The sequence below is a fragment of the Peromyscus leucopus genome, chromosome 7, assembly GCF_004664715.2.
Source record: "Peromyscus leucopus breed LL Stock chromosome 7, UCI_PerLeu_2.1, whole genome shotgun sequence".
In the NCBI taxonomy this organism is placed as follows: domain Eukaryota; kingdom Metazoa; phylum Chordata; class Mammalia; order Rodentia; family Cricetidae; genus Peromyscus; species Peromyscus leucopus.
The window spans coordinates 23,174,178-23,199,655 of record NC_051069.1 but is presented as its reverse complement, the minus strand read 5'-3'; the positions used below and the strand labels follow the sequence as shown (position 1 = coordinate 23,199,655).

The following is a 25,478-nucleotide window of genomic DNA, read 5'->3' as shown; positions in this document are numbered from 1 at the left end:
ACACATTTTTTAATCTCTAATAGATTAGTGAAGCTAATAAGTCATGTGGTAACTCTGCTTAACGACCACCAGAAAGTTTTCCAAAGAGGCATACCACTTTTTTCCCCAGCAGCAATGTTAAGGGTCCTAGTGTTTTCATACCACTGTTCAAGCTTGTAATCTTTTTATTATTATTATTATTATTATTATTATTATTATTATTATTGCCATCCTAGATGGTGTGATATGGTATCACATGAATTTGATTTACTGTGTCCTAATTGCTAAAGAGACTGAGCTTCTTCAGGACCTCTGTGGCTCTGGCCATTTGGACATAAACTGAGCTTTCAAGCATGCTCTGGTGGAGGAGGTACTCTCTATTCCCACTTTGGCTCATGTTTTAAATCATAAAAGATGTTCCATTTCATCAAATACTTTATGTGAGTGTGGAAATGATCACATACCTTTTCATACCAGCTTGTTGTTACATACTTTTTTCATATGAAAAATACACAATCTTTAAAATGTGTGATGCATTATATACACACACATACAAGTATATACATGTATGTTGATATATAAATTTACAGGTATATAAATCTATATACATATATAGTACTGGAATCAAATCCAAGGTCCACATGCTTTATCATCAACCTATGTTCTCAACTCCACCCCACATTTTTATAAAATGCTATATTTTATAAAAAATATTTTGACAAAATTTTTTAATTTTATAAAAAAAATATAAAATGTTCAAATTCAAATTTGTAACTAAAAACTATGAAAAATTATGTCTGTTAAATAAAAATCATGGGATCCACCATGCTGAATTGAACTCCTTCACTGGGTAGCAACAAACCAAACCAAACAAGCACGGATGGACTCGCTCATGCTTAGTGCCACATAATCCAAAGGAGGCGGCGGAGAAGAAGGCAGACTCCAGAACAGAAGGTCCCAGTCTCTGTGATGCAGAACCATAGCAAAGACCCTTTCAGGAACAGGAAGAAACGCAATGTCAAGCCATCAGTTTTTCCTACGACTCTACTTCCTGGTTCCTATTTTACAAAACCCATTGTTCTGTTACTGCCCAAGGGGACTAACTTTATTTCATAGAATGAATATTGATCCAGCTTTATGAAATGAAGATAAAAATTAATTAGATATACAACTAAATTTGTTGTAATTTGCCTTTTGTGATATCAATAACAAAGAAACTGTTAAGTAATAACAAAGAATGACATCAGTTAAGTATTTATTTAAAAACACATTTCTGATGCAACCTATCATAATCTTTTTGAATGGTACAAAGTGTGCTTTACCTGGACCATCTAAGTTTCTGTAGCCTTACCTTTTCATATTCTTACAGAGTGGGCCCGATTCCTCAGAAAAGCAGTCTAAACATAGTCTGTCTATGAAACACTCCACATACACCCAAATTAAACAGAATTGCCAAAGAGATGAGCATCATAGAAAGCCATTCAAATAAAATACAAATGGTGTCACCAAGGGATCTGTGTGCTACTTTCAAATATTCACAGTAGCACAATATGAAAGAGGCCAGAAACGAGTAGCTTCATGGATAATCAAACATCCATGAAGCAGTGATGTTCTTAGTAAAACATGTACCTGGCCTTTGGAGTCAACTACCCCCTTAACAAAATCGTTTAGAGCAATGAGCTTTGTCTCTATGATGGCATATGAATTTTTTTTTGTCAAAATCTATGTATGCAAGCCCCTTTCTAAAATTCAAATCTAATTGGAAATGTCAGAGTCTGTGCAAAATATTTTTTTAAAAAACCCTAAAACTACATACTGTAGCATGAATCTTAAAGGCACTTATTAATAAAATCAAACCTGAGGCCAGTTATTGGGGTGAGTGCTGGAAGATCAGAGAAGCAGAACAAGCCACAGCTACCTCACCTTGCCAGTTCCTCAGCTGATCCTGTTTCCTCAGACTAGAAGCCTCTGAGTCCTTATCGAAATGAATCTCAGCTGAACTGCTTCTCAAAAGCCTGAATGCTTAATCAGGCTAAAAGCTTCTAGTTTCTGGTCTTCACACCTTATATACATTTCTGCTTTCTGCCATCACTCCCTGGGATTAAAGGCTCACTTTCTGGGATTAAAGGCGTGTGTCACTATGCCTGGCTGTGAACTCACAGAGATGCAGACAGATTTCTGCCTCTGGAATGCTAGGATTAAAGGTATGAGTGCCACCATTTTCTAGCCTCTGTATCTAGTGGCTGTTCTGTGCTCTGACCCCACCTAAGTTTATTAATGTGCACAATATTTTTTAACACAATACCACCACAACATACAGTATATTAAACATCTGAAATACTTAATGCACCTGGTGAGCTTCAGAAACCACAGTGGCTAAGAGAACTGTTGGCAGCTAGAAGGAATACCTGGGGGTGTGCTCTACGGAGGGAGAAAAATGTGTTAAAACAGCTTGCCTATGAAACCTTAAAGGATGCCTCCATTGCATCAAGAACATTTCTGTTTATTCTCGATGTGTACACTTAGCCAATGAGTCCTAAAACACAATGATGCGAACACAATGCCATTGTTATTAGGAGAATTTCAAATATATCATTTAAAATCAATTTGTGGAGCAAATTACATCTGCAAGACATTAAACAGATTGCATTTTTCTACAGGAAATACTTACACATAATTTACTTAATTTCACAGTGTGTCTCCCTGGCCCTGTATTCCCACCCTACAACAGCAGTCTCTTAAGGTTCCTATTTCTTTGTTCCTGTTCAACTGATCTGGAGTCTCCAATATTGTACGTATCATCAAATTTTCATTCTCTTTGCAGATGCATATGGAGAAAATGTTTATAAAAGTATGGAGATCTTTGGCCAGGCAGTGGTGGCGCACACCTTTAATCCTAGCACTTGGGAAGCAGAGGCAGGCAGATCTCTGTGAGATCGAGGCCAGCCTGGTCTAAAAAGTGAGTTCCGGGATAGCTAGGTTATTACATAGAGAAACCCATCCTGGGGGTGTGGGGGAAGCGGTGAAGTACAGAGATCTAAAACAGAGAAACTGCATTATAAAAGCATGAGTCCCTTTGGTCTCCACCCCAGAGTCCTGGATCCTTGCATACCAGGACTGCACCACATAAAACACAGTAGCCAAAAGGGACTCTTCTTCCACCAAACACTGCACTGATTCTCCAGCATTCAGCCTTTCCACTTGAATGGGATAAAAACTCTTTTGAGAACAACAATTACAATCCCCCCATTTTTTTTCTCAGGCGTACTATTGGACTCCTTAATGCTCGCACAATGCAAATAAAGCAAGCTTCCTTTCACGGCGTGATTAATATGCAAAGACCGCCTGCTTTTTTAGTGGGATGTGAAGAGCCACCAACAAGCTTTTCTAAACCCAGAGGTTTCTACAATTATTTCCTCTGTTTATTTTTAAACAGAGGATCACACAATAATGCCAGGCACTTTAGCTCTAATTTGCCAATATTTTGTAAACAATGGCAACTTAGATTTTTAAACCTTTTGTGTCATATTTAAAACTATGGTCAACTATTCAGTCTTATGTATTCATTTTCTGCCCAAAATCTAGGAGACTCCTTTCCATGGAACAAGATTCAGTTATACTTTTTTTTTTTTTTTTTTTTAAAGGAACTGAGTTTACTTTCAAATAGCAAATAATGCACCTGGCATAAACCTTTGGGGAAAAAAATCTGCTATTGGTATGACTTACTATAAATTCCAAAATGAAACTAAGAAATTACATTTTAATAGTAATCCACCTATGTTATATACCTTAGTAAAACTTGTGACTTTTCCAAATTATTACATTTAATATTAGACTATTTTAACAAGGAAAAAAATGAATAAAACTTGTTCAATAAAGCAATATCATAAAGAATATTAAATATTTATATAGTAGATCACATACATATGTACTCATTAAAGATAATTTTTAACCACAAATTTCATGTATTATTTCTACCAGAGGGTTTTTGTTTGTTTGTTTGTCTTGTTTATCTTCAAGGGAGGGTGTCTTAGGGTTTCTATTGCTGTGAAAAGATACCATGACTCTAAGGGAGATTCCATAACCCCTTTCTTGTATCCTTGACTCTAGTGCCAGAACCACATGGCCAAAGCTGCCAAGTTCTGCTGCTTACTGAAGCTAGAACATGGCCCCCTAGTTCACTCATGTCTGCATCAGTTTTCTGGTTTGGGTGATTTCATTCACTGCATAAGAATGGCTGTCCTGGCACTTGCTCTGTAGACCTGGCTGACCTGAAACTCAAAAGATCCACCTACCTCTGCCTCCTGAGTGCTGGGATCGAAGGCAAGGCATGAGTCACCATGCTTGGCCCTAAGATTTTCTTTAATTCCTTTTCACAAGTTGGATGTTTAGCTGGAAGAGGTCCTGCCTTGGGGTCACCACTCCCTTTATTCTATCCAGTATCAGGTTTTTCTTTAAACTTTTTACCTCCTTGAGCACTGACTGGACTTGATTCCATCACAGTGCCCAGTGTTCCTTTTCTCCTCAAACTGTACATTCTTTAGTTTTCCTTGTTCAGAGTGCTCCTTTTCATTAAAAATCCATATAAGCACAGCCACTAAGAACCAAGCAACACAGTCAATCCTAAGCTGCCTGGAAATCTCCTCTGCCAAAGCTGTTCATTCATAGCTCTTCAATCTAGCCTCAGGCAGATTTTTTGGACAACAGTAAAACGCAGCCACATTCTTTGCCAAAATATCACAAGAATGTTCTCTCGCCCAATACTAATATTCTTCCCCTCTGAAACTTCTTGAGCTGGGCCCCCACAGTTCAGATCAATCTCTGTACCACAGTCTTTCATTAAGTCCCACTTAAAGCATTCAACTGCCTTACAGGTTCAGAGCTTTAGTCTATTGTGGTCATGGTAGTAAGTATGGCAGCAAGCTGGCTGACATAGCACTGGAGAAGAAGTTGAGAGTTCTACATCCAGATAGGTAGACAGCAGCAAGAGAGACACACAGGGCCTAGTTTGAGCATTTCAAAACCCAAAGCCACCCCCAGCGACACACTTCCTCCAATAAGGCCACGCCTACTCCAAGAAGACCACACCTCCTAATCCCAATCAAGTAGCGCCACTCCCTATGAGCCTATGAGGGCCATTTTCATTCGGACCACCCCAGGGTGTATGCGGTGTGTGGTGTGTGTACACACTCCTGATTGTGGATGCAAGTGCACTCGGAGGTCAGAGGCCCCTGAATGCTGGAGATTAAAACTGGGTTAAGGTGGGGTCCTGGAGATTGGTGCTTAAGTTTGTGCTGCAGCACTTTACCCTCCAAAACATCTCCCCAACCCCAGAGTCTTAAATTCAGACCTATCAGACATGGTCGTTAGACCATCCACAACAGAAGTCTCATCTGCCTTACTACTGGACTCCACCTCCAGTGCTCCACAAAGAAAACACAATCATCCAGTTATCTGACATTTCCAATTACTGTTTTAAACAAAACAAAACAAAACAAAACAAAAAAATGATCAATAACTCAAACGTCTTACTTTAAATTTGAAAGATTTTTAAAATCAATGTATTAAGCCTCAAAATTTGATTTTATGCTCTCTTGTAAAAATTGTTGCTATAGTTTTCATATACAAGAGGAAGATGTAACTTATTACTTCAAATTGAATTTCAGAGAAGCTATTCCAAAATAGCTGTATTTGGATCAATACCAGTCACCACCAATGTCAAACCCATCATGCCCATGCTGACAGTCCCAAATCCCAGGATATGGGACTCTATCTATCAAAGAGATCTGCATACTCTCAAGATGATGGTCCACAGCAGTTCAGGGGCATCAGCAAAGCAGTCAAGACACCACATTTGCTTCCTTGTGAAGCACTGTCCACCTCATACAGTCTCCACAGGCCATCAGGTGCAGGGCTGACACTACCAAGTTCACCCCGAGGTTCGATTTCTTCTCTTTCTTTGCACCTTCCAACCCTAAGTCAAAATTCATTGCCAAAAAAAATTAAAAGCGCTCATGAATTTGTTTTAGTCTATAGAAGAAGATGAAAATGAAAGCTAAACTGACAATGTCACTGTAAGACTCTTATGCCAAGCTAGTTGACAGTGTGCAAATTTAAGCTGTTTATCACAAACCAAAGGTTTAGTATTTGCAAATGTATGGACAGGGCTGCCAGGATGGCTCAGCAAGTCTACCAAATCTGACCACCTGAGTCAAACCCCAGACCCCACATGACAGAAAGAGAAAACCAAGTCCCTCCACTTGTCCTCTGGCCTCCATTCGCACGCACACACACACACACACACACACACACACACACACACACACACACACACATGCACGCACATGCACATGCACACACCACAATAAATAAATGAATGTAATATTAAAACAGAGGCACAGATAAGTTGTAAAGTAGTCGATATATTTCAAATTCATGCTTCCTTAAGCAAGCTCCACCCCCATACATATTATTACGGTTGAATAAAGTGACTGTCTGAGATGTCTGTGATGGCCTTACTCTTAACACTGTACCGGGCAGAAAAGAACAATTCAGAGCAATATATTGATTTGCCTCTTAGTGATTTAGAAGGACCTACTCTAAATATTCCTAAGAAAATGATTTTGTGGGTTTCTTATTTACATACTTTTAAATTCCTACGTCAATTACCATGTGAAATATTTTCCTCAAAAATTAACACCGAGAGTCTAGTTTGATGATAAAGAAGCACAAAACAATAAAAACATTCTTTGTGTGAGGCTGGAGGAAGAAGAAGGGTGGCCTTCATGCCCAGTTATCTTAATTAAGTCTGACTGGCAATTTAAATTCTGATTTCAAAGCCAATTTAGCTCAAAATGACCTCCAACTCTAATCTAGGCCAGCTAACCAACTTACTTTCATTCTATTATCTTCAAAGAACACCACACACCAATCCTTTTCCCCCCTCCATTTATAACAGATGATTTTTAAAACTAAAAAAAAAAAAAGAAAAAGATACTATGAGTAACTCGAAGCTTAATACACAAAAGGAAAACATAATCTGAAAAGTGAACAAATGAATGTTAATTATCTCTTCCTGACACTCCAAGGTTTCATTTTCCTTCCATGGGAATGGATGCTACAATGTAATCAGAACAATGTGGTCTAGAGCCTTCACAAATTTCCTGGGTGCCCTCCCCTTTTCCCTCCAATTCCCAGGATAGCTTTGAGAAGCACAGAAGTTATTCCAGGCATACTAGGTCAAGAGAATGTCTCTAGTAAACCTACTATTGCCTAGAAAGTCTCTGAGGAAGCCATTTGTCTGCATAGGCAGGAACTTGCTCTTCTGGTTCACAGCACTGTTGCCCAGCCCATGGCTTTATAGCCAAGAATTGTTGACTCTTGGGCCATCCTGAAGCCATCTGAAAACTTTAAGTTCCTAAAAGTTCCTCAAAGCCTATGGATTGCCTTCACACTTTGAACTGTCAATCCCTTGAAGTTGCTTCACCATGAGCCTTTTTTAGGGTGTCTGTCTTTGATATACCCACAAACATTCACCTTTTGCTTTAAGGAACCTGCCAGCTTCTTTCCATCTCAACAAATCTACACTAAAATATGTGGGATAAAAAGTTTTGAATGCCTGCATTGGCTTGTAGTGATTAGGAACCTAGGCAGGCCACTAGGAACTTCTCTTACCACTGACTTCAACCTCCCAAACATTCATGCCCATGAACACACACACACACACACACACACACACACACACACACACACACACACACGAGAGAGAGAGAGAGAGAGAGAGAGAGAGAGAGAGAGAGACAGAGACAGAGACAGAGACAGAGACAGAGACAGAGAATCAGACACACACACAGAGTCAGATACACACATGCACACACATACTTACTTGTAAGTTACAGAAGGTAGCAGCCAAATATCTTTTCTACCTTCATAGAAGTCTTCATTTTTATTGACTAGGAAGCTACAATGGAGGAGCTAAGACTCATTAATTAGGGCAAATGTGCTCTATCTCAAACAGGGGACTAACTGGAATCCTGAAGGAAAATACACCCAATACATTTCTTTCACTCAGAGAAAGACAGGAGTCTGACTGTTGGAATTTCTTAAACCAAGTAAGCCAAGAGGAAATATATGCACAAATGAGTAGGGATGACACTCCCCATCTAACATCCCAGATGTCTCTGCACCATCACCCTGCAGCCCAAGCCCACTCACATGGCTCCTCACATCTTTTCAGTGTCTGACTCCTAATCACAGTCAAGGATGATCATCAGTATTTGAGGTGACACACGGAACATGAAAGGAGACACTAAAGCATAATAAACATGAGCTTGGAGAACAAACAGATAATATAGAAAGCAAAAGAAAGTTCCTCAAACACTGTGCAATGCAAACAGTTCTGCATCATGATAGACAAAAGGATGCTACGGAAAGAGACATCCCCACAACAGCAAAGAGCTCCTAGAAATCAAAAAGGTTAGCAGAATAGAAAGTTCCAGAAAAGAAAATTCCAGGAAGGGAAAAGTAATAAAGAGTATTAAGAATAGAGGGTATTAAGAAAAATTAGATAATTAATTTAACTTCTAAAAAAAGAATTAAAAAAAGCAAAGAAAATCTGAAGTAAATAATATAAAAATACCTCTCAGGACTGGAGGACATAAATTTCCAGATTAAAACAGCCCACAAGAATTAATCCCAATATGAAAGTGCAACCTACATAAAATCCCATGATTAAGAAGTTACAGACTACAATAGGCAAAGAGAAGATCTTCAGTTCTTCCAGAGAAAAACTAAGTAAACATCAAACTAAAAAGTAGGAATCAGGATGGCAATGGACTTTGCCAGTATAACATTAGAAGTCAGAAACATAAAGCCATACATTCAAAGTTCACAGGAAAAATAACCCCCAGGAGGTGACAGGAAGCAAACATATTTGAATGTCTCAAGAAGAGATTTAGGTTGCACTCCAAGAACTTGAAGATAACTAGTGACAGATACACAGAAAAATAACCAAAGAAACCTGAACCCATTACAAACTCCTGGAAACACATAAAGTTATATCAGAAAGGAGACAAAAACCATGACATTATTCAAGGCTCAACTGTGATAACGGTTATGTGGTCATAATGCTACAAAACATTAAATATTGGTTTAAACAAAAATAAGTATTCTGTGAGACACAGGGAAAAGAAAGTAGGTGAAAATGTGATATGTAATCACTAATCCCTGACAAGAAAAGGGTAACAAATAATACTTAAACTGGAAGATTGATAAACTATAAATATGGAGGTAAGAAATGTAGAAAGTGCTTGGAAGAATCAAAAATAAGGAATGGGAGAGCTGAGGAGGGCAGAGAGGGCTAGGACATGGGTCTAATGTATTTTACTCCGAGTCATAAAGAACTATTCTATGCAGCCATCTCATCTTGCTAAAAAAAAAAATAAAATTAATTTCAATAAATAAGAAAAGTAACACCAACTAAACGATTACAAGTAATGACCAGTGCTTTTCATCTCAAATGTACTTTAGCTCAACAGAGAAGACTTGGCTGACCCACTAACTAAGTTTGCCTTCTAGTCCTGTAGTAAACACCATGAGCAAAATCAGCTTGAGGAGGAAAAAGACTACTTGGTCTACACATCCTGATCAGAGTCCATCATTGAGCGGTCAGGGTAAGAACTCAAGGCAGAGAACCAGAGGCAGGAACTGAAGCAGAGGCCATAGAGGATCACTACTTACGTAGTTTGCTCTCAGGCTCAGATTTAGACACCTTTCTTATACCTCTTGAGATGACCTGCCCAGGGGTAACACTGCCCAGAATAAGGGGTAACACTGCCCAGAATAATCTGAACCCTCCCACATCAAGAAAAAATTCTCCACAGACTTACCTCCGGGCCAATCTGATATAAGTAGTTCTTCAATTAAGGTTCCCTTTTCCTGAGTGACTCTAACTTGTATCAAATTGACAACAAACTAACCAGGACACTCACTGTCTCCCACTGCTATGAACTTCAAACCAAGCTAAGAAATAGCTATATAACAAAGCATCTCTGAAATAATGAACTATGAAATAACATATGTCCTAAGTCCTTGGGGATTCGAGTATATCTGTATCACAAGTGAATTTCCAGGTGAGCAGTTTTAATTATACTGTATTCCCCCCACCCCAATTTGCAGTTCTTAAAGACATCAGCACTAGGGTCTAGATTTGCTTTGTCTTTCCAACTGTATAAAAACGTGAACTCACACACTGAAACAATGTGACTGCCATCTGCTCTTTGTAACCAATCATAATTGTTTCCTCTAGCTGGTGCTATATTATGAATACCTATTTATACTATGCTTCGCTGAATACCTATTAATTTACACTGTGTTTTGTTATAGGCACTCTCCTTTGGCATTTTGTGATAGGCAGGCTTTTCCTTTTTTGTCCAAATACTTTTTTCTCCCATCTGTTGTCTGATTTTCCTACCTTTTCTAATCCTTTCTTTTGCCAAGCTATAACTTCTTTTTACCAACAGTGTACCTATCCCTAACAGTCAAGTTCCCCTTGACTTGATTCAAATTCAAACCTCAGAGCCCTTATAAATGGAGTAGAAGCTAGCAAATTAATTAAGAATAGATGTACTCTCTGAGCAAAGATTTAAAAGCTTCCCTGTGGGACAAGCGCATACAATTTAACTCCTGGACTTTGGGATATCCATTTTGGCAATCCATTCTTTATCTTCTAAAGAAGTGAGGTGGCCTGACAAATGGCTTCCAGACTAGTGAAGTGTCACCAATACGATCTCCAGCAGTTAGCATTATTTAAACTTCCTAAGTTTTACGGCTCCACCAACATAGCAAATGGACAAATTTGATATTAAGCCTATTCAAATAGTAAGAAAAATATACATACACCAATACGGTTGTACATGCTTTGTGTGTTGTACACACGTGTGCGCACATGTGTGTGTACACTGACACATGCACCTGAGGAGACCAGAAAAGGACACTGGGTGTTCTTCTTTATCACTCTCCACCGTGATCCTTGATACAGGGTTTCTTATTGAACCTGGTGAGTGCCATTTTCTGTCTAGGCTGGTGGCCAGGGGGCCCCAGCCACCTTCCTGATTCTTTGCCCTCCCTACCCTCAGAAATGGGGCCAGCGGTACATGCAGCCATCCCCAGCTTTCACGGGGGTGCTGATAATCTAGACTCAAGCATTTCACCTACTGAGCCCATCTCCCCAGCCTTACATTTCTAAAATTCTACTTTTCTCAGAGTCACAATTAACTAGACTTTGCTCTCACAGGAGAGAAAGCAGCTAAGCATTCCACCATGGCATACCTACCTCAACTACAACTCAGGGTGATTCTGAGTTCTCAAGAAATGAAAACTAAATGGGAAAAAAATGTGATTTTAATTATAATCAATATCTAAACCCAACACTAATTGCATAGTCCTTCACTGGGAACTTTAGCAAAAGGAAAAAGGAGACGAAAAATTGCCAAGCTCACTATGTACCAGACAGTTATATGAATTACCTCACTTCCTCCTCACAATAACCCTATTAGGCAGGTATTATTATCACTGCCTCGCATATAAATAAACCAAGTGCCAGAAGGATTAACTAAATGCCCAGGGTCATAGAAAGGGGAAGAACCACAGTCTGAAATGAAGATTTTGAACTAAAGGCCCATGGTCTCCACCCAAAAGAAAGACCCTGCACGGGCTAACAGATCCTGAAGGCTGCCAAACTGTCAGCTAAATGTTACCCAGCAGAGTAATGCCAGCTTAACCTATGTTTGACGCCACCGCTTCTAAGCAGAGTGGACTCTGAAGTGAATGCCATCTTTTCATTATATCGGAAAGAGTAGCCTATCATAACTCTTGTCACTCCTTTGCTCATCTGGTGTGAAAAAAAAAAAAGACATCCAATCAGCAGAAAGCACATAAATCCCAGGGGTTCTACCAAAGCTAGGCACAGTAGCTCAGGGCTGTAATCCTGTCACGGCTGAGGCTGAGGCAGGGGGATCTTGAGTTTGAGGCCAGACTGGAGTACATAACAAGACCTTGTCTCAAAAATATAAATAAATAAAAAACAAAAGGGAAAATATAAAAATGTGCTACACGCAGTCAAAGCAGCTTGTTGGAGGTATAGACACACAGGCTGTGGGGTTGGAGAAGTGACTCGGTGGCTAAGAGCACCGGTTGCTCTTGCAGAGGACTTCAATTGTCATTGCAGCTCCCAAATGGCAGTAACTCCAGTCCCATGGAATCTGACACCCTCCTCTGACCTCAGGGGCACCAGGCACACATGTGGTGCACACACATACATGCAGGCAAAAACACTAATATACATAATAAAATAATAATAAAAAAATAACAGTTACGGCTATGAAAGGTGCCTATACAAGAAGACAGAGTAACCGTATCTAGAAATCATGGTCTCATATTATCAACAACAGCAGCTGTGGGAATCTCTGACTGTAACCATTTTCAAGTATTCAGATCTGCCCCTTTGTCCCTTGCAAAGGCTTTTCACCAACCTTTTCCTCTCTGGCTCTTTCCTCTTGGCGCACAATCAGTCAGGGGACAAGGACCCCAGGATGACATCTTTGTTCCCTGTAGCATCTCTCACATCCTTTCCTGTCAAGTGTCTTGGATATCCATTCCGTAGTCTTTGATTCCAAAGACCTTGGGTTTCTCTGCTCAACTAAAACAACTTGAAGGTCACTGTGCTCCTCTGAAACATCTGACTTTCTGACCGGGTCTCCTCTTCCTCACACCAATCCTCAGCCACCACACAGAGAATTGCTGCTCTCCTTTCACAGCATTATCTGCTCTACAACTGATCACAAAGTACTATATTCTTATTACAGAAACCCCAAGCTCTATGAAATGTAAGCTTTCCTCTTCCAGTCTTGATGAGAGAATAAGTGAACAGGATATTTTTATTGCTTTAGAAAGTTGGGATTATATATCTAAATAATAGTCATTCCCACCACCTCTTCACCTTCCTTCCACATCATGGGAATCATCTAACATTGTAGTTCATACCACTAGGGTATGGTTCCCTCCAGATTATTGACATTACTTTCTGAATTATAGACAGGACAGTATTCTGGATGTTAAATACTACATCAATACCTCTGGGAATGAGAAAGAACCCACAGAGCATTGATTCTGATTCATCATGTTTTCTGTCTACTGAAATCAAAAAATAAGACTCCTACCACCTCTATCTTCATCATCTCCTTAGCTGGGCTCCATACAGACACCTCCCAAATGTGCATATACCAGTCTGCCTCACCCCCCTTTCTCTATCCCCATCCTTCCTTTAAAGTTCCCCTCAATTATTAGGAAGAGTTCTCCAACCACTCCCAGTTCCTAGGTAACCTTCATCTTGCTAGTGATGTGTTGGAGGCTAGTGATATGTTAGATTTTGCTCTGGATGCTTTCTGGTATTCCTATTTGTCTTTTTGCTTCTAAACAGACCAGCTTTCTGAGGTCAGATTGCCATAGAGCTTTGTGTCCCTCCTTCCCTCCCTGACATGTTTTCCCTTCTTGCTTTCCACTGGCTCCCCTGCAGATGGCCAACTGAGTAGTTGTTTGGCAAGTAGTTGTGATGATTTAAATAGGTATGGCCCCTATAGACTCATATATTTGAATGCTTGGTCCATAGGGAGTGGCACTATTAGGAGGTGTGGCCTTGTTGGAGGAAGTGTATCAGTGTGGAGGGGTCTCATATATGCTCAAGCCATGCCTAGTGACACAGTCTCCTTATGCTGCCTGGGCATCAAGATGTAGAACTCTCAGCTCCTTCTCCAGCACCATGTCTGCCTGCGCTCCACCATGATCTGCCATGATGATAATGAACTTAACCTCTGAAACTGTAAGCCAGGCCCCAATTAAATGTTTTCCTTTATAAGAGTTGCTGTGGTCGTGGTGGCTCTTCACAGCAATAGACACCCTGACTAAGACAGTCATTTTGCTGTCATTTCTTCTTCCCTCTCCCAAAGCCCACTAAGTCTCTACCCTGTACCTTCTAACCCTGTACTCTCTCTGCTGAAGATGGCTTCACCCTCTCACAGGCCCATAGATTTCCATCTATGACAGTACTGTCAAAGTATTTTGACCTGCGTTACAGTATGTTTTCCATCACAATGGGTCAGATATTGCACATACACACACACACACACACACACACACACACACACACCAGAAATAAATGTTTCACAAGACCTACAATATAAAATACCCTTTTTCTAATCCATTCCACTGTTGCATTCCATTCTTCCTTCCCCTCTCCCTTTCTTCCTTCCTTATTGATGTATATAGAAGCCAACTGTACAAATATCACTACGCACTGCTTAGAAAATAATGTTAAAATATCAGGATGCCCAAATTTTCTCTGAAACCAACAATGTCCAATTTCCACATTTTATTAACAGTACTATGATAAGTTTGCAACTTAAAAAAACAAAAAACAAACAAAAAAAAAACACCTCAGCTTGCTGGACATTATGTCTGCAATCCCAACAACTCAGAAGTCCACATTTTAGGCTAGTCTGTATTACAAAGTGTGGTCCAGGTTAGCCTGGGCTACAAAATGAGACCCTGTCCTCCAAAATTTAAAAGATAATGATGAAAGCAAAGAAACCCAGTCTTTCTCAGGCATCGTCCATTTTGGATACCCTGAACCTCACTTTGATTCTCCATCAGGGACATTTCACCTTGATGAGCCCACTACCTATCTCCAAAGTCATTTAAAATGATCCCTTTTCAAAATTAGCTGCTTTATAAAATATATCACAGTGGTTTCCTTCACACTAAGCAGACCTCCTGGTACAAATAAAATGACTTTTTATAAAAAACCATTCAACTATATTTCTCTTGATAAAGGGTAGAGTTGTATTTTCATTTATAATGAGTTTTACACATATGTTCTTATTTTATTCTATTGAAATGGAGACATCAGTGCTTGAAGAAGATAAATAATGTCCATGAATTCACTTAGCTAGTCATAAGAGAGTCTAATTTCAGACCATAATCATTTGATTCTAAATCCAAGCGCCTCCTCTCTCCATACTTGAGTCTTCCTACTATAGACAGCCAGCATTTTCTTGGACTCTGCTGGTCTCTGGGTCAATTTATCTGGACCCTCTTCTCTCAGACTCTAAGTCTTCATTATGTATTTGATCTTACAAGGACAAATCTTTTCACTAACTCTTTGGTCTGCCCAACCACTGTATTTGGTGCTACAAAGAACCAAAATTCCTCCACCAATTGATTGTTCCTATTTACCTTCCCACTACCTCAGAGTGAACGTCGTAAGGAGTCCAGCACTGCACATGCGTCATTACCTACTCCCATCATCTTCTCAAACATGTTTGTTTGTTTTTAATGACTGTTTTACATCTCGGGCCACACACATTTCTTTCAGCTAGTATTTACGACTTTAATGTGATCTGCCATGCCCACCTTAAACTCTCTTCATAGCAATTCCCGCTGCAATCCCATCTCCTTCCATGAGGAAACAGGTCCTCTAAGCCCCACTGACCCATGGTCCCTAAAGGCATGGATCACATTCTCAGTTCTCCACATCTTTTTCAGATATTAAAAGCAACCAAGGAGATTTCTGCCTATCCAAGTAGTTGTGACCTGGCTCCTTCGCTTAGGGACTAGGCACACAGTATCTTTCATAACTTAACTATGGGAACTAACTTAGAACTTTCTTTGTAATCACGTGGAAGTTTCTACAGAGCCAAAATAACTTTATGTTCTACTTCAGCCTCTCACTAAGAACCATGCAGAAGACAGTCACAGTAAGCTTTCTTTAAACAAACATTTTAGATAAAATCTCTTGCCTCAAGATAAACTAAATGCTGTAAAAGCACCTACTGAGTACTTACTATTTATTTAAGCTCGACAAAACCTGGTAGGTGGTGTGGGCATCAGGAGCTCAGCATTGCAGAGGGACACACACTCAGAGAAGTAAGAACTTGCAGAATGTCAGTGTGTTTAGCAGATGTGCAAAACCCACAGCTCCCCACAATGTCCTTCCACCATGCCTCTTCACTTCGGTTAGACTCAGTGCAGAGCCAAGCACGCAAGTTGGTTACGATCTTTTCCAAGGTTACTTGCTTTCAAAATATACTTTAGAAAGAGTATAGATGCAGTCAACTCAGAGAAATTATGGGCCAGCCACACCCCAATAAATAATTTTCTCAGGTCTTCCTTTTCTTTCTTCTACTCTCTGGTCATACCCTGCCCTGTTCCCAAACTCAACTGCATAGACTCGGCTCAAGTGTTTGCTCCTTTTGAATCATCTCTTCTTGCTCCATCTCACGAAGGCAGACTCATCTCCTAAGCAAAGCTCAAGGGAGCCCCAAGCAGAATTGATTGCTTCCTTATTATGGTCAAAAACAAAACAAAACAACAACAAAAGACATGGAATCATATCTCTATTTGTAAGATGGAAAGCTCTGGAAGCAGAGGCATGTCCCTCTTGACTTTATAAACTGAAACCAGGTGTAATCTCCGACACTGTTTGACCTCCAGATGTTAGGAATTTTTATTAGATAAAGGAATTTGGCTTGGCCTGTTGCTATTCATTGTTCTGGGCAGCTCATCAGTCATGCCTTAAAATGAGAATACCATCTGTCTCTCCTATTGGACAGTTGTTTAATGCTGCCTTCGTTTCTCCAACCATCCAATAAGACATGGACTTCCTCTTCCCAAACTCCCACAGTGCCCTGTCCCCTTTCTCCGGTTTTAGCAAAATACGCCATTATCAATGTGTGCATACCTTTCCTTGTTTAACAGCTGTATTCCTCTGCACTGTTAGCCTAGGAGCTGCCTACAAACACCGTCGATATGTTTAGCTGACCAGTACAGGCACAGAGCAAGCCCTTAGTAAATATTTGCCAAATAAATGATATGAGGATCAAAGGATACAATGGTTCCATAAACTACATACTGATGATTAAGATATAATAATTGGTATTATGGGCCATGTTATCTGCTTTTAACTACCTAATATAAATTCTACAGCCTTCTTCCTAAGTCACCATTAGTTGGCAGGGCTACTTCCTGCCCAGCCGGTAGGGTATTTATGTCTGATTCATTTGAATAAGCATAGCAATTACTCTATTTTATTCGAGTCGGTAATTTACAAAAATACCTGCAGTGAGAAATCGTAGAATACCTTAGACCGCACTTCAGATTCTCTGGAAAATAAAGGTCAAGTGGCTTCTTTACAAAAATAACCTTGAGTTTGATGCATGATTGTAAGCTTGAAAGCAACGCAAGTGGTGTAAGGTCCATGCTCAACAAACTGGAACTGTTCACCTACATTCTAAAGCAGGGAGATCCAAACAGACCAGAGCACAATTGCTAAAGCAAGACCGGAGTTCTCCAGAGCCCTCAACGACATGAGTGCCTTCCAAGGCCCTGAGAGATGGGCACCTGGGAATGTCTTCTCATGGTCATGTGTTTCCTAAATCCTTGCAGAAGCAAGGGGGTTGTGAATTTTCTTACAGCCAGTCAAAATTTTATAACCTCCATGGCCCATGGAACCTAGATCCATCCTTGTACCGATGGCTTTCCATCTTATGATCAAACCACTTTTCCCTCAAGTATTTGCAGTACACGTGGCAGTGTGGGGACACTTAGCAACCATTTCTTCAAGTCCACTTCTCACCACTAACAAAGCCATAGTTCCCCAATGCTCTTCTTAACATCTTCCCAAAAGACAGCATCATGTCTAAGTCATTTTTTTCTAGCTCCAGATACATCCATTTTCCTCATTTAATACTCACAGTTCACATCCATTGAATTCTTGTGGTCTCCAAAATAGTCAGGACTCCAACACAGAGCATACTAATATTCCCCATTTCACAGGAGAAGAAACTAAAATGTGGAACATAACCCATTCAAGGTGGCTGAAACTTCAACCCAGCTTGAGTACCTCTCTTCATCTCCAAGCCTGAGTACGCATCACAGGCTTCCCTGACAGCAGAAATTACATCATCACACTCCACTGTGACTCCCCACAGAGCTGAGAGTTAAAATTTGGTGTTTGATAAACATATCTGGTCCACTGTTTAAGAGAATATGTAACAGGATCTCAAACAGTGTGAAATTACCAGGAATGTTGTGAAATGATGAGGTAATCGGAAACCAATGGAGAGGAGGCAACCAAAGGCTTTGTATATGTTATCCCCCAGGAATTATACAAGACAGAAGTAGAGAGAGCTCAGATGCTGCAGTGTTCTCAGCTTCACATCAAAAAGTACTCACTGAGTACGTAGTAGGGTGCAGGTCAGACGGAAGGCTTTGAAGTCACATCAGCCACATGATCTTTGCAATCAAGAAAGCATTACATAGATCAAGATGGAAAGAATACATAACAGGTCCATTAAAATCTTTGATGCCCCGTATATGAGATAGGTCCTTCCACTGCAGTCTTTTTTTTAAGTCCCTGATTGCTTAGAAGCTAAATTATTACCGCAGGGAGGGAGAAGTGTGTCAACCTAACCAAAAACCAGTTAACTCACTGGCTGCCTGTAGACATGGCCTGAAAGCATTTTAAGTACAATGTATTGAAACTGCCTGAAAGGACGCCATTTGGCACCCAGACCAACATCAAAAGGCACTGTCCCTAATGAGCATCTGCAGCCGAGAGACAGTATTTCAACAGCCTGAAACTAAAGGGCACAATGGCACTGCTGCCAGTGCCAGATCATTTACATCCCTCTACATGGGCTTCAGGAGTTAATAACACAAAGGGCTGGAGGTGACAAGGCCATAGTCATAACCTTCAGATTGACTTCTAGATTCCAGTGTCCTGCAGGAGCAAGTGTGTCTACTTGTGTTATCAAAAACATTCTTGCTAAACTATTTTTTAATACTGAAATCTCCAGGCCTCACAAAACCTAATCATTAGGACTCAGAAGGGTCCTTGTGAAATTCTGCCCTTCCTGTGAGGCTACCTTTTATAATATTGCTGAGACTTGGAGAGTATATTAAAAAGCATGCACAGTTCTCCATTTAATTTTACTCAGAATTTTTTCTTTCTAGCAAAAAGTGTCTATCTGAGCCCTGGTCTTTTGACTCACAGCTGAAATGAGCATTATTGATGATTCATGCTTTGAATTTTATTTAACTCATAATGGGGTTTTAATATTTAGCAAAAATGCTGTTCATAACTTGCTGCCATTTCTTTTAAAACTCCAGACATTCCTTAGTCTATAGGTTTGTTAGATCATCAAACTGAAGAATTATCCATTATGGAGTTTGCATTCAAATATTTATCTTGACACCATAAAGCATTTATATGTTCTCCAGCTCCACGCTTCAACAGCAAAGGAGAGTCTTTTGCAAGTGGCCTTGTCTCCTCCCAGGCTCCAACTGTTTGGGCAGATAGATGGAGACAGGTGCAGTCCCTGCCTCCCTCCTTGCCAATTGGTTCTGGTCTCTGTCATCACAGACCCAAGATTGTCAGAGACAGTTCAAATGTCCTTCAGCAACAGGTACTCAATCACTCATTTCCCACAAAGTTGAGAAAGACTGTGAAATACCTTTGGAGGTCTGCCAGCATCAGTGAAGCCACTTGCAGTCTGGAGAGCGGCCATAGTTCTTTAACACCAATGATGTTAATAGGGGGAATCCATCAAACTAATACGAAACACAGCCTTCATCATTTAAAAGTAAATAAATAAATAAGTGGTTGCACCAGAAATCCTAAAGTCCATATCTCAGGCAGTGTGAAGTTTACAAATGCTGTCTATATTTTAAGAAACTGGGTTCTGGCAAGAAGAAAAACATCTGTCGTAGTAAAAGATTAGATTCTGACTGACAAAATGGTGCTATTTATTTTGAAAGGCAATTAAGACATTGTTCTCAGTGACAGGAAAATTTAGAGATTATTTACATTGAGTTATAGATTACCTATCAGAAGAATTCAATTAATGATAAGTATACTCCAAAGGGAAGCACTTCAAAGGCTCTTAGAAGCTGGGGCTCCATGTAACTAATTTCTCCCTTGGATTACTTGCTGCCTGGAGTCAATAACCATATCTGCTACAAATAACATACCAATGCCTTCATTTTTCTAATATTGTTGGGGGTTTTTTGTTTTGCCTTGTTTGGCATTTGCCCTGAGTTGTTTTCTTACTTGTATTTATTTTTGTCATGTGTGTGGAGGTCAGAGGAAAACTTGGAAGAGTCAGCCCTCTCTTCTATCATGTGTGTTCTGGGGATCCATCTAAGGTCATCGGACCTAGTGGCAAGCACCAGTACCTACTAGGCCATCTTGCTGGTTAAGGTCCTACCTATCTTAATTTTTAGACTAAGCTCAGGGAAGTACTCACCCATTAAATGAGCAAATTCTTAGTTTAACCAAACGACAATGGAAAGCCCTGGGAAAAAATGCTTTCCTAAACAAAGACCTGAGATCCAGCTTTCTGCAATTATCACAATATTGTTAAAAAGAAAGAGACCCGGAGTAAAGGTACCTAGAAAGAAGGCATCGAGTTCAATCCCTTGGTGGAGGGAGAAATGTGGTAACATGGCCAGCAAGGGATCAACGAAAACCTAGCAGGGCAGGGCAGTCTTCAGGACTTGAGTAGTGGCAGGAGCAAAACCCTGAAATAAGCTGGTATGGTGGCTCATGGCTATAATATCACTTGGGAAGATGAAGCAAGAGGATTCTGCAAAGGTTCAAGGCCAATCTGGTCTAGATCGTGAGTTCCAAGCCAGCCAGGGCTATATAGAGATCCTGCCCACCCCCCCAAAAGCTGAACAGAAACAACAACATAAAACCCACCTTATAGAAAAACTTCAATAAATGCAGGGCCATAGTTCCACAGTTCTGGGTTATAATCTCCACTTGTCTTTAGTCCTGTTGCATTTTAAATGAATTCTAAACTCATTTCAATGCTGAAGTTTATTGACAGCAACATGTTTGTGGAAAGAGTCGGGAGTGGTAAAAGGTTTTCCATATTAAGTATGGCTTTATTGTGGTCCTTTAAATTTTGTTCAAACTTCACATTGCCCATTGTAAATGAAAATCAATGTAAAAAAAAAAAAAGAGGTCTGTGTAATTGCTCTCACAACAGACTTGGATGAAATGCATCTTCAATTGTTTAGCAAGAGATACTAGGCACAGGTTATGTATATGTTACCTTTTGTACTAAATTTATTCTTTCTTATAAGCCTGGTGTTACGTGCTGTTAGAAAACCATTCCTACCTATTCCTTAGCTCTTACAGGTTAGACTAGCAAAGGACTAAAATTGTCAGCTAAACACGTGTTTTAACCGTTCCAGCTCGTCCACGCACATCATTCCGCCAGCCAACATCCAACAAACGCTGCTTCCACAGATTCAAATTTACTATGCAATTATGCAACCTGTCTTTTTATTCCTAAGGGGGCAGAAGAGGCACCTCCAATGAGACCAGGCAGCACCTGATTCGTTTATTATGCGCTAGAATATTCACTAAGGAACGCTATGGTTAGCTCTCCTTGTATCTACATTTTCGTGTGCACCAATAACAGAGTTGAATTATACCATTGTCTGTGGATACCCTACAGCATTTGCAGCCAAAAGGGGGGAGGAGGGGATACACATACACACACACACACACACACACACACACACACACACACACACACACACACACACATATATATCCCTCTTTTATATTTTTCCTAATCCTTTGACTTGAATTCTCTGGATTTTTTTAGGCTGCTACAAACAACACTTTAATTGAAAATTCTCTTTGTAAACCCACTTCTTTCTTTTGTTAAATAGTCTAGTATGTGCTTCTTTCTCATCCTCACCCTCTGGTCTTAAGGGCAGAATAAGGATGCTTTCGTTCCAGGGAACCCTAGTCAGGATGCCAGCCTCGCTCGCCTGAGCATCCGGGAACACACCAGTAGGATTCCCTCCCTCAGCTTCCATGCGGGATTCAAACACTGAGGGTTACACCCATCTCCATCATGGAGAAGTCCACCAGGAGATCCTAAAAAGACACATCGTGGAAGATCAGGTCTCCATTGTCACGCTCCTATCCAGAAGGAAAGTCTCAATAAACACACCCTAAGAGGAGGTCACCCACAGCACCACAGAGAAGGGAATGCCCCTGCCAGTCCTGGGCCTGGTGGTACCGAGGACCCAGTCGGCACGCCCAGTCAAGACACGCCCTACCACGCCTCGCCACGCCCCTCTAGCCCAGCGTCTAGTCCTTGGCCAGAGGGTCAGCGCACGCGCGTCTGCGCTCCGGGCCACGTCTTGGGGGATACTGTCCTCTGTGCTCGCAAGCAAAGCACTCCGGTGCAACTGTGCACCAAGGACGGGGAGCCAGGATGCTACAAGCCAGCGTGAAAGAGGCACGAGTGAGCGAGCATGAGCTAGCTGGATCAAGAGATGTCCCAGCGCCCATCTCTTCCCCATTTTATGTCCTCAGAAACTGCAGGGCAGCTAGGGACAGTATCAGGGCGGGGTCTCTCCTAGCGGGAGGCGAGCGAGACCGTTAAGCTAAAACACCCGAAGACCGTCTTGGCAGCTCGGGCGCCACCCGCGCCGCAATAAAAGCCTCTCGCGGCTTCCCGCCCAGCCAGCCTCGCTCTGATTGGTTGCCGACCGGAGTTGGCTGGAGGCGGTGGCCCAGCTTTGCTCTCCTGGTGCCCACAGAGGGGGGCGCACTGGGTGCTCCCGGGGCTGCCCTGCGCACTCCCCACCCAGCGATCCAGGACAGGTACAGACAGCTACGTCTGGCAGAAGCGACAACCATGTGCGGTCCTCTATGACTAGCCTGCTTTCAGCTGGTGCTTGGCAGCACACGCCCCCCGCCCCAGCTGTCAGCCCATCCCACCCAGCTCTTTGCGCGGCCCCAGCGGCCTTTTCTTCCCCCTCTCCCAGTCCACGGGGACGCCAAAGCGCAAATCCTTGGATGATGTGGGGGCAGCAGCTGGCGAGAAGGGTGGGCACACTGAAGAATTTTCCAGGGAAGCCGAGATGGAAATAGCCAAAATGCAATGTCCCCCCCCCTTCCGGGATGCTGAGGATCTCTGGGCGGCGGCACAACCCCCGCCACCCGCGACAACATTGCTATGGTCTTTCTCCTGAGCGCCCCATTGTTCACACTTTGCCAGGATCAGGAACATTGCCCAGAGAAAGGAGACTGGGCGAGGTGTCTCGGGCAGCTGGCTACCTGCCATTCTTCGCTGGCACCGTGCAACCCTAGGCTCTCGGTGCGTGTAAAGGCACACGCGCGCACACGCGCGCGCACACACACCAGGCAGACCGGATCACGCCCTCCTCGCCCTCCGCCCCTCTGCACTTCCTCCTGTCAAAACGCGGCGCTGGACCCTCCCATCCCTCCGTGCTCCTGGCCGAGGGCAGGCTTTGCAACTACCCAGGATTTGGCAAATGAAAAACTAACGTCATTTGCACGGGGGTGCAGGAACGACCACACGGCCCTGCGGTGCTGCCCAGGGTTGCCCCATTTTGCAAACCGTTATTCGGGGCGGGGAAGAAGGGGGAGTGCACGAAGGCTGCGAGCCCGACTTTATCACACCCCAGGACATAACGATGGGGGAAAGCTGCCCCAGCTTTATTGTTCACTCTTCCCGAACCTTGACAAGCCCCTCTTGGTGGAAGACGAGCCCGGGAACGACACCACCCGAGCCGCGCATCCCCGCCGCCCGCCTTCGGGGAAGGCAAAGCAGCGCTCCCCAGCTCTCCATCACCGCAGCATCCCGGTCCTATACCCCTGTCCCACCTCCGCGGGCACACAAGTGGGAAGGGCGTGCGCGGCTGCCACCGAGCAGGGAGGCAGCCGCGTCCAGCGCCGTCCCGGAGGGCATGGGTTTGGCTGGACAGCAAGGGCGATGCGATGCGCTCTCTGCTCAGCTCAGTGAAAATGCTAGGTCTCAGCTTTACACACAAAACCTCCCCCAAAGAACCGTGTTCCTCGGGCAGAGGGAGGAAGGACAGGGGCTAGCGGACAATTAGCAAACCCCATGTACAATTTTTTTAAAAAATGTACCTGCAGTTCCCAGGAAAAACAAAGTCCAGATGAGATCCTTAGTTCGCAGCATTGTAAACTGCCGGCTGGGAGGGATGTTCTGGCCGCGGTAAATTCTGTGCCTTCCCCTTGCTAGCGACTGTGGACGGCGGCGGAGCAACGGACCGAGAAGCAGACAATTGCCAGGCTGGGTATGATTATTTTTGCAGAATTGTTTCCTGCCAGCCACTGCCGAGCTGCGTTCACGCGCTGAGCGGAGAATGAGTGACAGTCCCAGCCTCAGCACACTCGCAACTCGGAGATCCCTGCGCTGGTCCGGGTTGGCTTTGATGGAACTGGGGATGCGAGCGACGGGCGGGGGGCGGAGGTGAGAACCTCACTGTGTCCTTCCACCACGCCGACCACAAATAGTTCCTCACATCCAGGAGGTAAGAGACAGGGGAGGCAGATGCGGCCGCCTGCAAAACGCGGCCTGGAGTCTCCAAGGGAGCCGGGTTCTTTCACGCGCAGCCTTCCAGGCTGAGCTGGGATTTCTTCTTTTCACCCTTTCCCTTCATTCATGTCTCCGCAGATCCTTCTGCCCTCCAGCGTTCCTTAATCAGAAATTTGAACATTTTAATAATTACCAAAAGAAAAAAGGAAAAGAAAAGAATTTTTGATTGAGTTAGATTTTCAAAGTTGTGGAATCCCTCCGTTTAGTTGCTAAAGTCCTTGCAATAGGAAGCATAGGGCTTCGGTTTTTTTGTTTTGGTTTTTTTTTTTTTTTTATTTTGAATGAAGGAAATTGGAAATTTGGAGAGAGATGGGGGTTGCGGAGGTTTGTTTTGTTGTTTGTTTCTTTTTTCTTGGCTATGAAGTTTACCTTCCCACACAGGGAGCAACAAACAGTAGTACATCTCAGATCTAGAAAGTGGGGGTAGGGAAGCCAGTCAGAAGAAAACACAGAGACATCCAAAAGTAATATCCAGAAATAACCAGAAACTGCTTACAGTATTGGAGTCCCGCCCCCTCTCTCCCTCTTTCTCGCTGACTTTTCTGTAGGTATTATGGCATGGAAGCAACATTAAGCATTCTCCTTCAACAACCCCCATCTTAAAGCTATGAAAATCCAATATGACTGAGATATCAACACAAAGACTTCCATTAATCACACAGCCTTGTTTGTTAAAAGAGGAGGATGGGGAACAGAGTGAAACCAGCACATATTCCCACCTGAACAGGGCTTGAGTTGCACAAGAAAGACAGATGAGGGTGTTCTGGAGATTTCTTGACTATGTTAGCCTTGCACAGTGAAACCCTCCAACAGGAAAGCACCAATTCACCCATACACCCAAGTCCTGCCATTTGCTTTAAAGGACAGGCTCCTTGATGCTATAGCAGTCAGAAAAACCACCTTCTGCTAGCTGACCAGTCACCCTCTGGCTCTCTTCTCCTCCTGCATAATGTACCCAGCAGACCACACCACATGCTGGGATTTCCAGAG

General features: G+C 42.3%; 1 protein-coding gene across 18 annotated transcripts in view; it reads right to left on the bottom strand.

Moving 5' to 3' along the window:
- The window catches only part of Ncam1 (neural cell adhesion molecule 1), a 298,966-nt gene extending 274,557 nt beyond the window's left edge, over positions 1–24,409 (bottom strand). For 4 of the 18 annotated variants that reach the window (XM_028864889.2, XM_028864890.2, XM_028864886.2 and 1 more), the window contains exon 1: positions 24,017–24,401. In XM_028864889.2, the coding sequence (XP_028720722.1) occupies positions 24,017–24,068 (52 nt within the window). In that variant the 5' untranslated portion in view covers positions 24,069–24,401. Of the gene's footprint in view, positions 1–24,016 lie in introns of all 18 variants that reach the window. The other 14 variants (XM_037207507.1, XM_037207508.1, XM_037207509.1 and 11 more) reach the window with 6 other exon arrangements.
- Between the last annotated feature and the right edge of the window lie 1,069 nt (positions 24,410–25,478).